The following is a 14,017-nucleotide window of genomic DNA, read 5'->3' on the forward strand; positions in this document are numbered from 1 at the left end:
TAGATGTTTAAATCAAAAATATATATATAATAATATTTTGCACTTATACTGTATTTGTGTTTGGGTTCATATATTTTATTATGGCACACATTGCTGGTACTGTTCCCTCCCACAAGCCTCTGTTGCTGACTGGTGTTTCATGGTGTGATAAAATTCTCAAGGGCATGGCAGGGATATGAAACTGTCATGGGTATTATTCCACCCAACAATTTACTTCTTGGGTCACTCTCTCACAAATGTGTGTATGCCCGTATGCCTGTGTGTGCCCACCGTGTGTGCCCCCATGTCTGTGTGTGTGTGTTCAGTTCAACCAGCCCTACTCCGGCTGTGACAGACTACCCCCCAGTCAGCTGCCAGGCATGGAGATAAGGCTAACTCAAGGACTCAGATCAGATTATCAGGCCCTGTCTGTCTGCCACTCGTCTAAACATACCAACATTTCGCTTGCACAATATTCCCTTTGAACATCATTTCTTTCTATTGATGATTATCATGGGGAAGAGCGAGATGTCAGGGAGAGATTTCATTCCAAGACAATGATTGGTTTGACAAGCAAGGCATTTATCATGTTCTGCCCATATGAGAGAAACTGTTCTTGTATTTCATTGTTTGTGTCAATCATTAGTAGTGTTGAGCAAACAATTACTTCACACTGGAAGAAGTTAAGCTACCCTTAACAAAAATGTATTTTACTTAACAAAAGTTACTTTGAAAAAGTAGTTCACTACATCCAAACTACTTTGTGATAAATTATCATATCTAAATGTCATAGATGACAAATTGTAAGAGCAGATCACTCTAGGGTCACAACAGAATGTCTAATTTAGTGTATTAAACACAAAACTATGTTTCAAGTAAAAATTTGACAGGTCTGATGTCGAAAAACAAAGGAAATTCTTGCCTACTTCACCCATATATAATTTCATTTTTGCAAAATAAGTAGTGTGTAGTTCCAGTAGTTCCAGTTGCTACACCACCACATGGTAAAAAGCAGTCAATAACACTACCAATATTTTAATTAAGTTCAACTACCACCCAGCTACTGCAAAATGTAGTTTGAACTAGTTGAACTAAGTGTAGCTCACTTCTCCACAACACAGTATGTTTTCCCTGCCAGCTCACAATGTTCTGACATTGAACTATGTACAGACTTTCTCCCTCATGTGATTTTCTAGCTCTGTGACCTGTTTCATGGACATGTTTGAAATACCTCTAACCCAGAGGAAAAACAGAAGAGGTTCTCTGGCCTTCCTCTCCAAACATTGCTACAAAGTGACAAACAGCTGAACAAAACAAAGCATATGAACGTCTGCGCACGCACGCACGCACACACACACACACACACACACACACACACACACACACACATAATGTTCTGTTCCTAACGAGGTACATTTCAGTCTCTGTGGTCCTGGTTAAGGTCCATGTTGTGACTTATGAAAACTGATGACAATTATTTCAGTTTGAAGGTGGAGATTTCAACCTCCAAGAGACCGCATACAAGCTACTAATCAACATCCCTGTTTAACCTGTTTATGTGTCATAAGCTGTGTTACTCACTGATTTACTGTAAATATTAGTGTTTCTCACATGATCCAACATGAGTCGACAGATGTTTTTAATTTTGTCCACCAGGTGGCATGTACTGTCATCCTGTCTATCGTGTTGGCTTGTTGATAGAGTTCCTGATTTGAATGAGGGGTAAGCCTATAAAGTTAAATAATTGTCACAACTACGTAAAACATACAGTCAGGTGACTGATGATAATGTCTCTAAAGCGTAAAGACGTCACTGTAAGTGGTGGTTTGTTTTGTCTCCTTTGTGAAGGCCATATATAGTTGAGTTTTTTTTTTTAAACGTTGAATTTGAGTCTAATGAAAACAATGACGTACACTGTAATTCTAAAAGCCTATGAAAAAAGTTCAAGACAAATATATCTCTCACTTGAGGCTCCTGTTTCGTTCCATCCCAACAGGGCACAAAAAGCTGACACAAAATGGCACCACTCTCAACAGAGCAAACTAGGTCTTATTTTACACACTGGGTTATGTAAAGTACAGTGTGATGGTTCTAACACCCAAGAGCCAAACGCTAGTCTAAGAACCTACCATTACAGCACAGAGCGAGCCAGCCTCTGAGTTATGTATATGTACAATATATGCCATCTCTGATTGCTGTTTGGTAAGCTGGCCTAATACTGGCCTGATGATCCTGTATGTGACCTAATTCTTCCACTTATGGCTATGTTACCACTAACCATTTAATTATGAATTACCTAACAGTTTTATAGCTGGCCTTATAGTAGCCTAAGCTATAGGACATTAATTATTGTGGGAGGTCAACACACAGCATAGCCACAATTCTTTTAATCAAATAGTGGATTAAAGCAATGTTATTCTGAATGCCACTTATAGCACATAGGCCTATGGACTTTGAAATTGGTAATACCAATATGGATGTTTTTTCTAGCCTGCAGTACAGTAGGTCATGTCATGTGACCCGTGTCAACCTGCTATAATTTGCAAGTTGCCCTGAGTTTGTTTGAACCCACAGTTGGAGATAGTGTACCAGGCAGTGTCCCAAAGTCCAGGTTTGCATCATAACCAGACATGTCGTCTTCCTGTCTCAGTCATCCCCTCCGTCATGAAACACCCACCCACATCATGGACTTTGACTCTCCACAAGAGCATCACTGTGACAGTGTTAAGGACACTGCATTGGAATTTGAGGCAAAGCCATGGCCGTCTGGTTCCTGGGATCTAATGTTGTTTCGCAATCATATGGTACCACAACCCCCCCCCCCTGCAATTCTAGAGCTAGGATCAGTATGGAATAATGAGAGCAGCAGTGGCCTGCCTGCCAGGGTCTAGGACTTATGCACTGAAATAATCACTGCTGGCCCCATGTGATCACTATCATATCTCTGTTGAGGATGCTGGATGTTGTAAGCGGTTGTGTAGTTGCACAGTTGTGCACTTGCGCTGACTACTTTGCAATAATAACGGGCTCGTTTGTCAAGGGAAATTTGTGGTGTTTCCTTGTCACATTTATCCTGTGTTGTGTGTTAAGTTATGCAATGTGATTGCACAAATGTTCACTTAAATATGTTGGGGGGGAATTTGTGCTGTATTTTTACTGGAAAATGTTGGCCCAGCCACTTTTACTTATGTCCAGCCCAGTGATGGTTCTAGCTTGTATGGCTCCCTGGGTGCCCCCCCCCCCAAAAAAAAGCACCATTCTGCACTAACTGTAGTGACATTTGGAACAACACAAATATATCAAATAATGATACCATTTAAAGCTATATAAATATAAAAAGATAAATAAAATAAGACTCATAAATATCAAAAAGAAGTAACAAAGACAAATATAAACAAATTTGTGTTGATTTGGCTCTGAGCATTAATACATTACCCATCCCCCAACAAGTCAAGACTAAACCAATTCACCTTGCTGGTGTGCAGACTGGTTTTATATTATTCTTAACGATTTCGCACAAACCAGAAAAAAATGCATGTCTGTGTCTGTGAAACTATATATTCACAGTATTATGAATGAATGTATTATTATTTATTTGTTTATTTGGTAGCATTTCGTAGTGTGACTGATTTTACTAATTGCATTAGTACTGTACAAAGTTAGAGGTGCGCTATTTGATAGATTCCCCCGCTTCCCATACCTCCGGCTTCCAGTGGGGAGACCTGAGGTCAACCTACCCCCGCCCCCCTCCCCATCTCGTACTTCTGTGTGGGAGACCTTCCCTGCGCTCCGTGCAGCCCCCGGCAAGATGCCGCCCGCCCTGAATGTCAAGTCAATGAGGTAATACACAGCATGATATAGTTTTCATATCTGCAGTAGGTAACTGAATGAGAGTGCGTGCGCGTGTGTGTGCGAGAGAGAGAGAGAGAGAGAGAGAGAGAGAGAGAGAGAGAGAGAGAGAGAGAGAGAGAGAGAGAGAGAGAGATAGTTATCTATGCCGAACAGAAAAAAAACTGAAACTCCCCAAAATAATGAATGGTCTGTATGGGAATATACAGCTTGATGATGATTCATCAAACTGAACACTCAATAGCCTATAACACTCCTATCTTTCGTTCCGATTGGTTGTCTGACATAGACCCCCTCTCCACGTCACACATTATTGGTCCATCTTATGCAACCAGAGTGCCACATGATTTTATAGCAGACCTCGGACAAGGCCAGGCTACGCAGGGAGTTAACACTTCTCTTCAAACTTTGAGAATTTGCTTTACCACCGTCGAACATGGCCAGCAAAATCACCCCTCTTCTTTTCCGGGCACTGGTTGAGATGTGTGAAGTACACTCTTCAAAAGTTGTACGAGGAAATCCCAACAGAGCAAATATCAGGTAAGAGCAAAAATGCCGGTGAGCGATCCTCCAGCAAGTTTGCAACAACCGGCGTGTAGGCTATTTTGATCATTCCCCAACTGTAACATGTGGCTTATATATTTTTCACAATGGTTGAATACAACGGCAATAAAATAAAAATTACATAAAAAAATGTTTTAAGTCTGAGACGTTTGTATAAAATGTAGGCCTAGGATGTTGAGAAAATGAAGCTGGATTTCCGGATCCAATTAAGGTTGGTAAATCCTGAGCTAATTTGGAACAGTGCAGTACAATTGAACATGTTAAGAATTATAAAGAAAAAATGACATTTTTCCAACTGGAGAAAGTTTCTATTGCGAGGTGACAAGATGTACATCTCGCGATTGATAACGGTTTGTCCTATATTGGCCTACATTAGGCTACAGAATTAGAAAATGTCTGTTTCTCTGAATGTCAGGCAGTAAGCTCCAAAACGTCTGTTAACGTGCTCTGTTCATAACCCTCAGGTGTCTTACTTTATCCATCAAATTCGTCTTTGAGTTTAGTAACCATTTCAGATCAGCTACTACACAGTGGAAGTTATAGAGCTTTTGAAAGGGTTTGATCTGATCTCATTGTTTTAAGTCTGGGATTTAAACACACAACCAAGCTATTTTCACCAAACGGGGACAAAATAATGTAGATCGTCTTTGTTATGATACTTTAAAACTGTTATTTTCTTCTGGAGTTTGGAAACATTGACTATCAAACAAAAAAAGTCTCCACAGCAGGTGGTTAAACCTATGTGAGCATAAAACCAGTGTGCTTTACCAAAGATGAACACATTTTCTCTCTCTTCTCCTCCTCCCAGACACCTGGGCAGCTGTGGGGTCCTGTCAGCACGGCGTGCCACCCTTCCCCTGTCTTCCCCCCTCCGGACCACACCCTCCCGCAGCTTCATTAACCTGGCTGCCTCCATCACTGCCCGCAGGATGGAGTACTCTGAGAGCCGCACACTAGGGTGAGACTTCATCACACACACAACTCCTCTCTGCCCCTCTGTCTTATCGGCCCCTGTTGACCAGAGGTGATTCTAAAGCACCACTTTCCTATTCTCAACTTCAATACCCTTCAGTTAACATGTGGTTGGATTGAAATAGACCGGAGCATATTGTATCTTTCCTATATCACAGGCCAATGTACTCCTAACTTTTTCTTTTTCAAGTGTACATGAGTAGTCCTATGAGCATCTTATTGATGGATCCCCCTCTCCTTCCCCATCCAGGTACACTCCAGAGCAGATGTACAGTGTGGTGGCCAGTGTGGACCAGTACCAGCACTTTGTCCCTTGGTGTAAGAAGTCCCGGGTTGTGAAGGGAAGGAAAGGGGATGTCCGGGCCCAGCTGGAGATTGGGTTCCCTCCCATCGTGGAGCGTTACACCTCGGAGGTCACGGTTGTCCCAAACCACCAAGTCAGGGTAAGCCCCGATAACATTGTACAACACGGTTTATAGCAAGGAGAGGGTAGACATCCTGTATGAATATGGAAATTGTGCCCTATTTAGAGTGCCTTCAGAAAATATTCATACCCCTTGACTTATTCCACATTTTGTTGTTACAACCTGAATTCAAAACGGATAAAAAAAAAATAATTCTTATCCATCAACATAGAATACCCCATAATAACAAAGTGAAAACATTATATTTTTGCAAATGTATTAAAAATGAAATACAGAAAAATATAATTTATTTAAGTCAATATATGTTAGAATCGTCTTTGGCAGTGATTACAGAGTCTTTCTGGGTAAGTCTAAGAGCTTTGAACACCTGGATTGTACAATATTTGCACATTATTATTTTTTAAATTCTTCAAGCTCTGTCAAGTTGGTTGTTGATCATTGCTAGATAGCCATTTCCAAGTTTTGCCATAGATTTCCAAGCCAAATTTTTATTTTTTTATTTTTTTAAAATTATTATTATTTTTTTTTTTTTTAAGTCAAAACTGTAACTCGGCCACTCGGGAGTATTCACTGTCTTCTTTGGCCTTGCGTTTTATGCTATTGTCATGCTGAACAGGGAATCTTTCTTTGTCTTTCGGGAAGTAGACAACCAGGTTTTCCTGTAGGATTTTTGCCTGTGCTTAGCTCAGCTCAATTGTTTCTTTTTATCCTAAAAAAACTCACTAGTCCTTGCCAATGACAAGCATACTCATAACATAATGCAGCCACCACCATGCTTGAAAATAGGCAGAGTGGTACACAGTGACGTGCGTTGGATTTGCCCCCAAACATAACAGTTTGTATTCAGGACATAAAGTTAATTTCTTTGTCACTTTGCAGTTTTACTTTAGTGCCTTATTGCAAACAGGATGCAAGTTTTGGAATATTTTTATTTTGTACAGGCTTCCTTATTTTTACTCTGTCAATTAGGTTAATATTGTGGAGTAACTACACTGTTGTTGATCCATGCTCTGTTTTCTCCTATCACAGCCATTAAACTCTCTGTTTTAATGTCACCATTAGACTCATGGTGAAATCCCTGAGCGGTTTTCTTCCTCTCTGGCAACTGAGTTAGGAAGGATGCCTCTATCTTTGTAGTAACTGGGTGTATTGATACACCATCCAAAATGTAATTAATAACTTCACCATGCTCAAAGGGATATTCAATGTCTGCTTTTTTCTTTTTTTTACCCATCTACCAATAGGTGCCCTTAAACACTATGGCACAGAGTGAGTCCATGCAACTTATTATGTGACTTGTTTAGCAACATTTTTACTCCTGAACTTATTTAGGCTTGCCATAACAAAAGGGTCAAGACATTTCAGCGTTATGTTTTTTTAAATTTGTACACATTTCAAAAAACAATTATACTTTTACATTATGGGGTATTATTGTGTGTTGGCCAGTGACACAATCCCAATGTAATCCATTTTAAATTCAGGCTGTAACACAACAAAATGTGTAAACAGTCAAGGGGTATGAATACTTTCAGAAGGCATATCATCTGGAATTTCAGTACTGTAACTTGTGGGATTCAAATGTACTATGGGACCGGATGAATGGGTTAAATCGTCTGTAATACATTGATTAGATCCTCCTAGGGGATAAATACTAAGTAATTTTTTTTGATCACCTAGCTGCTAACTTTGTGCTCCTACGTCCATAGAGCAAGGATTAGAGAGGCTTTGTCTGGGGCCATGTCCTGGACAAGAGCAGTGTGTAATGATGCGTGTGCATGTTGTCTCCCAGGCCGTGTGTACAGACGGATCCCTCTTCAGCCACCTGGAGACAATATGGAGGTTTGCCCCTGCAGCCGAGGACCAACCCGACTCCTGCAACATCGACTTCCACGTGAGTACCACCATTTTGTCCACCAGAACAGTTCACTTTCATTTGGCGTCAGCCTGAGACTAAAAGTCAGCAAGGTTAGATAATAGCCCACTGAAGTACACCGTCTTAGTGTAGTTAACATTTATGAATGTTACATAGGTCTACTCACAGGAACATAAGTAATTACTAATGAACTTTAGGGCTTGAGATCAAATTGCCTGCCATGGGGGTAGTTTTACACCAGGCCTTGCATTTCTCTCAACCTCTATAGATACTTTATTTTTGGAAGGAAGAGGTTGAGTAAAGCCAATTTAGGTTTTTATTTATATCCAGTACAGTTGTTAGTGTTCCAAGCCTCTTCACATAGCTGGCCAGAGAGGTCATATCGATATCTCTCCCTCTCTACTCCCTGTCAGGAACTTTGTCACCCAAATATTGGGACAGGTTACCTGTAGTGGAAATGGGGTGAGGGATTTGGGAGATGGACAGCATCATTAAGAAAGGCCTTAGGATGACTTTGCAGGAATAATGAATAGTGCGGAATGGAATGAGTTCGTTGTCTGTCTGTCAGCCAGCCGTTAAATCAGGAATACAGATGGTGGTCCCTCGTTTCGATATGAGGACTGTCCTCAAAGGAAACAGTATTCTTCAGATGGATAGGTACACTTGTGTCAGCAGCATGGTTATGGAATTTGAGTGTACTTATTTTCTCCCCTTCACTCTTCAGGTGTCCTTCGAGTTCAGGTCTCTGCTGCACTCCCAGCTGGCCACCCTGTTCTTTGACGAGGTGGTGAAGCAGATGGTGAATGCCTTTGAGTCACGGGCAGCCAAACTATACAGGGGGCACCACACCCCTTCCAGGAGGCGCCAGCGAGGAGGCGAGCAGCATGAGAAGACCCCCACTCACTGACACGGACTGAAATAAGACCCACTCCCTACCACCATCCCCACCTGAAACCCCTCACAACTTCATTTCACCATGTCTTATGCAGGAGACTGGGTCTTCTCTTTTGGGTTTTGTTCTTGTGTACACAAAAGCACCTATTTATTTGTATTACAGAAACTTGAATTTATTTACTTGAATGTACATACTATTTTTTTTATTTGGGATGGAAGTGGATGTTTTGTCAAATGTTCATGTTTGAAAGGGACCTTCTTATTTAAGTTACAGAAGACGAAGTGACTCCTTTGTGGTGTTCAAAAACATCTGAGAGGTCAGCTTTTTCTTCCTGGCACTAATACAATATTTTTTTGTCTGAATGGAAAATTAAACAAATCTCATTTTGATACTCTTTGTACCTCATGCGTTTATTTTGTATGTGTTGTCAACTGTGTCTTTTGTTGATTACTGGAATGGTCAAGACGGAGCTAGGTGAAAGTTGGTAGGATCACAGATATGTAGAAAGCATTGTTTCAACAGCCAAGAGAACAACTCGGCTCCAGTAACAGAAAGTTGTCCTGTAGTAGACCTGTTCTCCTACTGTCTACCAATGTTCTGTTCCATCAGGACAGTTCCAGGAAGGCACATGACTTGAGGATTAGTTGTGTAAGAGCCAGGAAGGAACACAAAAGACATGAAGGCAGGGTCAACTCCTCCCTCCTGCTTCCTCACTGTTAAACCACAGCCAATCAAGATTTAGGAACATTTTCAGAAAAGGCTTTCTGCTGTTGTGAATGTGGATACTGGCTTGCCTTGGCAGTTGGGTTATTTTCCAGTTGAGAAAGTGCTCTGGGGGTAACTGAAGGTTATACTCTTAATTTGTATTTTTTTTTAGTCCTTGGAAAAAGTAATACAACTTGATATCAGTGAGTCTACTGCTCGTGATTTAGGTATCCCACGAACCGGCCCCCTGTTAGTGCTAGGTCTCCCCTCCATGTCAGCGGGCAGAGACATGGACACCCAGGCTGGTAGTGAGCCAGACCAGGCCTCAGTAACAGTCAGCTGCTCCTAGCTCAGATTTATCACAAGCATCACACCCTCCCTACCCAAGTGTCTTTATATAATTAGCAAGGTATTAATTTAACACACCCAAATGGTGGGATACTCCTCCACGTAAAAGAACATAGACAAAAGATGAGACATGGCCCAGCCGCATATTTTAAAAAGCTGTGAAGTTGCATGAGGCAAGGAAGGTCATAGTGTATGTCGTCTCCACAACCCAACTAGGTTAAACTGACCGGACACTTTTTAGACATCCTGTATCAATATGGAAATTGTGCCCTATTTAGAGTGCCTTCAGAAAGTATTCATACCCCTTGACTTATTCCACATTTTGTTGTTACAACCTGAATTCAAAATGAATAAAAATAATAATTCTTACCCATCTACACAGAATACCCCCCGCCCCCCCAACCTAGATGCCTTGTCTCCTCCCAACAGGTGTGCATGATCAAAATAAATGTAGTGGTAGCCTTATTCATCCTTTCATAACTGGTTCCAAGAACATTATGCAGTTCTACACCATCAAGTACAGTAAAGTACTGTTAGAATCCACTTTTCTCAACCAATATGTCATATCAAGCCAATGAAAAAGCCCCACATTGACTTCTCTTCCTCCAATGAAAAGGCTGCTCCCTGGTGGACATAATGATCATGGTGCATTAAATGCATTAAGAATCAAAATATTAAATACATAACACAAAATCAACTACTTCCATAAAAACATTACATTCATGACACAAAATCAACTACTTCCATCAAACGATTAAATACATGACACAAAATCTACTACTTCCATCAAACGATTAAATACATGACACAAAATCAACTACTTCCATCAAAACATTAAATACATGACACAAAATCAACTACTTCCATCAAAACATTAAATACATGACACAAAATCAACTACTTCCATCAAAACATTCAACTTATCTAATGAAAAGTTATTTCAATCAACCGTTACACAATGGCCCAATAAATACTAACTACAACTATCAATATACCCTAACATGGTTAACCCTCTTTTATATGTCTTCGCTATTTGTTGATGCTATAATTATAGTATGCACCATAAAAGGCAAGTAAAATATATTATCACAGCATGGGCTGTATTATTTTGTCCTAAAAGGATTTTACCAAAGATATCCAATGCAGAAAGATTGACACTCAAGAGCATAAATATCCAGGAAAAAAAGACTCTGTTTGACCTTTTTCCATTTTAACTGAGAGCTGAACTATCTTCCTCTATGAGCCCCTCTACATTTCCTTTGACCTTGCCCTTGCAAGGGCAAAGGAAAGTGTGTTCAGCACTTCTCAGATAAATAGTTCCTACTTCCTGATGGCATATTTATAAAGAGGAAGACTGAGAAAAAATGCAGAACCATACTGTAGGAAAGGTTTCAGAAGAACATGAGTTTGAGAATGAAGGGTATTTTAGTCTTTTTGCTGGTACTATGCTGCTGTCTGTCTGGGACACAGGGTCAGGGAGACCACGAGGACCAGAAAACATGCTGCCCATCTGACACTTGCTCTCTGATGAAAGAATTGACATCTATAGGAGAGAAACTAGGAGCCATGGGGGAGAAACAGGGAACTATGGGGGATAACCTGAGACTCATGGAGACCCGGTTACAAACCAGTGAGAATGAAGTGGAGGAGCTGAAGAGACTAACTGGAGGTAATATAGCGCTTTTCACGTGTCACCAACCTCCTATCCACCCATTGCTTCTCTGTCTGTTATAGGGATTATCCTATATTTCACTTTCTAACAGCCTCTGATCTTTGAATACATTATTGTATACAACTGATATGATATACACTGAGTGTACAAAACATTAGGAACACCTGCTCTTTCCATGACAGACTGACCAGTTGAATCCAGGTGAGCTACGATCCGTTATTGATGTCACTTGTTAAATCCACTTCATATAGAATAAGGGGAGGAGACAGGTTAAATAAGGATTTTTAAGCCTTGAGACAATTAAGAGAGGGTTTGTGTATGTGTGCTATTCAGTGTGAACAGGTAAGACAAAATATTTAAGTGCCTTTGAACGGGGTATGGTAGTAGGTGCCAGGCGCACCGGTTTGAATGTGTCAAGAACTGCAACACTGCTGGGTTTTTCACGCTCAACAGTTTCCCGTTTGTATCAAGAATGATCCACCTCCCAAAGGACATCTAGCCAACTTGACACAACTGTGGGAAGCATTGGAGACAACATGGGCCAGCATTCCTGAGGAAAGCTTTCGACACCTTATAGAGTCCAAGGGGGTGTAAGTCAATATTAGGAAGATGTTCCTAATGTTTTGTACACTACTTTTTAATATAGATAATCTCATCCATCCTGTATCTCTCGCAGGCCGGCCTCAGGTGGCCTTCTCTGCAACTCTCCGGGAGACAGGCAATGCTGCTGGGAACACTGGACCTTTCACCACTCCCATTCCCCTGCAGTACAAGAAGGTCTTCTCAAACACCGGCAGCTCCTACAACCCTGCCACAGGTACTAGATATACTCTCTCTCTCTCTCTCTCTCTCTCTCTCTGTCCGTCCGTCCGTCCGTCCGTCTGTCTGCGTGCGTGCGTGCAGAAACTAAAAGCTATGTCCCTACAGGTATCTTCACTGCAACGGTCAAAGGAATGTACTACTTCCGTTTCTCAATGATGAACAACTTGAATGCACCTCCTAATTCTGTGGTGTGCTTGACCAAGAATGGCCAGAGGCTGGTGTCTGTCTGGGACACTACAGGATCTGATGCCAACGACAGTGGCAGCAATGCAGTGGTCATTCCTCTGGAGGTGGGAGATAATGTCTATGTTGAGTTACAGGCTAACAGGCTGGTTTATGATGATGGCATGAACTACAACACCTTCAGCGGCTTCCTGCTCTTCACGATGTAAACATGGAACACATTTCAACAGCTAAATGGTTGAAATTACTTTATTTTCTTTAGTAGACATAAAATAGTAATCTGTGCTTCATAGCACACTGTGAGTTTATAATGCAGTGCAATAATGTATAAGAGTATGTTGTCATCAGGTGGACATGTAACTGTATAAATAAATACATCATATATTGATCCTAGATGTAACTGAACATTTTTGTACGGTAATGCTTCACTGAAGTGAAAAAATGTAATAACCTTTACTATATGTAAATTAACTTACATCTGTCAATAAACTTTTAACCATTCATGAAAAAACATTCCTTTACTATTCAGATACTTACTCTTAGTGTCACGTCCTGACCAGTAAAAGAGGTTTTTTGTTATTGTAGTTTGGTCAGGGCGTGGCAGGGGGTGTTTGTTGTATGTGTTTCGGGGGTTTTGGTATATGTTCTATGTTAGTATATTTCTATGTCCGTGCCTAGTTTTTCTATTTCTATGTTTAGGGGTTTTGTTTGACCTTCAATTGGAGGCAGCTGTTTCTTGTTGCCTCTGAGTGGAGGTCCTATTTAGTAGAGGTTTTTCAGCTTGTGTTTGTGAGTGGTTGTTTTCAGTCTAATGTTTTGTACCTTATGGAACTGTTAAGCTGTCGTTTGTTTCTTGTTTTGTTTACGTGTTCAATAAAAGTTAAAAATGAGCACTCAACCCGCTGCGCCTTGGTCTACTCCCTTCGACGGCCGTTACACTTAGTATGTAGTCCTACTCCTAAGTGCCATAACTTAAGTCTGCCTAAGTGAACTGGCTATTATATTGATCATGGTGAGGTACATTTGAAAGGAAGATACATGCATTTCAAAATGGATTTTCCAAGATACTGACAAAGTAAACTCTATTTATAAAGACCATGTCAGACACATTTAATGTGTATGTAAATAAGTGACACATAAAAATCAAATCATGTCCTGTAATCATATGAGTTTCAGTTGACCAGTGGTGGAAAAAGTACTCAATTGTCATACTTGAGTAAAAGTAAAGATATCTTAATAGAAAATGACTCAAGTAAAAGTGAAAGTCATCCAGTAATATACTAATTGAGTAAAAGTCTAAAAGTATTTGGTTTTAAATATACTTAAGTATCAAAAGTAAAAGTCATAAGTCATTTCAAATTCCTTATATTAAGCAAACCAGACGGCACTATTTTAAAATGTGTATTTTATTTACCGTCAGCCAGGGTCACACTCCAACACTCAGACATCATTTACAAAAAAAAATTTGTGTTTAGTGAGCTTGCCAGATCAGAGGCCATAGGGATGACCAGGGATTTTCCCTTGATAAGTGAACGAATTCGCCCATTTTCCTGTCAAAATGTAACAAGTACTTTTGGGTGTCAGGTAAAATGTATGGAGTAAAAAGTACATTATTTTCTTTAGGAATGTAATGAAGTAAAAGTAGTAAAAAATTGAAATAGTAAAGTACAGATACCCCAAAAAACTACTTAAGTAGTACATTAAAGTAGTTTTACATAAGTACTTTACAC

General features: G+C 40.3%; 2 protein-coding genes across 2 annotated transcripts; both read left to right on the top strand.

Annotated features, from left to right (window-relative positions):
- The first annotated feature begins 4,177 nt into the window (after positions 1–4,177).
- LOC115171122 (coenzyme Q-binding protein COQ10 homolog, mitochondrial) lies at positions 4,178–8,951 on the top strand. Its single transcript, XM_029727650.1, has 5 exons — positions 4,178–4,368; positions 5,201–5,350; positions 5,615–5,807; positions 7,579–7,680; positions 8,387–8,951. Exons 1-5 carry the CDS (start codon positions 4,265–4,267, stop codon positions 8,567–8,569), a joined length of 732 nt encoding a protein of 243 aa, XP_029583510.1. The 5' UTR covers positions 4,178–4,264; the 3' UTR covers positions 8,570–8,951.
- A 2,046-nt stretch (positions 8,952–10,997) lies between these two features.
- LOC115171125 (complement C1q-like protein 2) lies at positions 10,998–12,798 on the top strand. Its single transcript, XM_029727655.1, has 3 exons — positions 10,998–11,279; positions 11,959–12,099; positions 12,210–12,798. Exons 1-3 carry the CDS (start codon positions 11,012–11,014, stop codon positions 12,494–12,496), a joined length of 696 nt encoding a protein of 231 aa, XP_029583515.1. The 5' UTR covers positions 10,998–11,011; the 3' UTR covers positions 12,497–12,798.
- The last annotated feature ends 1,219 nt before the right edge of the window (positions 12,799–14,017 follow it).

This window comes from Salmo trutta, chromosome 32, assembly GCF_901001165.1.
Source record: "Salmo trutta chromosome 32, fSalTru1.1, whole genome shotgun sequence".
Lineage (NCBI taxonomy): Eukaryota > Metazoa > Chordata > Actinopteri > Salmoniformes > Salmonidae > Salmo > Salmo trutta.

Coding starts and splice junctions, on each gene's coding strand:
- LOC115171122 (XM_029727650.1), top strand. CDS start 4,265: ATGGCCAGCAAAATCACCCCTCTTCTTTTCCGGGCACTGGTTGAGATG. Junction 5,808..7,578: donor TCCCAAACCACCAAGTCAGG/GTAAGCCCCGAT, acceptor GTTGTCTCCCAG/GCCGTGTGTACAGACGGATC. Junction 7,681..8,386: donor CCTGCAACATCGACTTCCAC/GTGAGTACCACC, acceptor TTCACTCTTCAG/GTGTCCTTCGAGTTCAGGTC.
- LOC115171125 (XM_029727655.1), top strand. CDS start 11,012: ATGAGTTTGAGAATGAAGGGTATTTTAGTCTTTTTGCTGGTACTATGC. Junction 11,280..11,958: donor GCTGAAGAGACTAACTGGAG/GTAATATAGCGC, acceptor TATCTCTCGCAG/GCCGGCCTCAGGTGGCCTTC. Junction 12,100..12,209: donor CTCCTACAACCCTGCCACAG/GTACTAGATATA, acceptor ATGTCCCTACAG/GTATCTTCACTGCAACGGTC.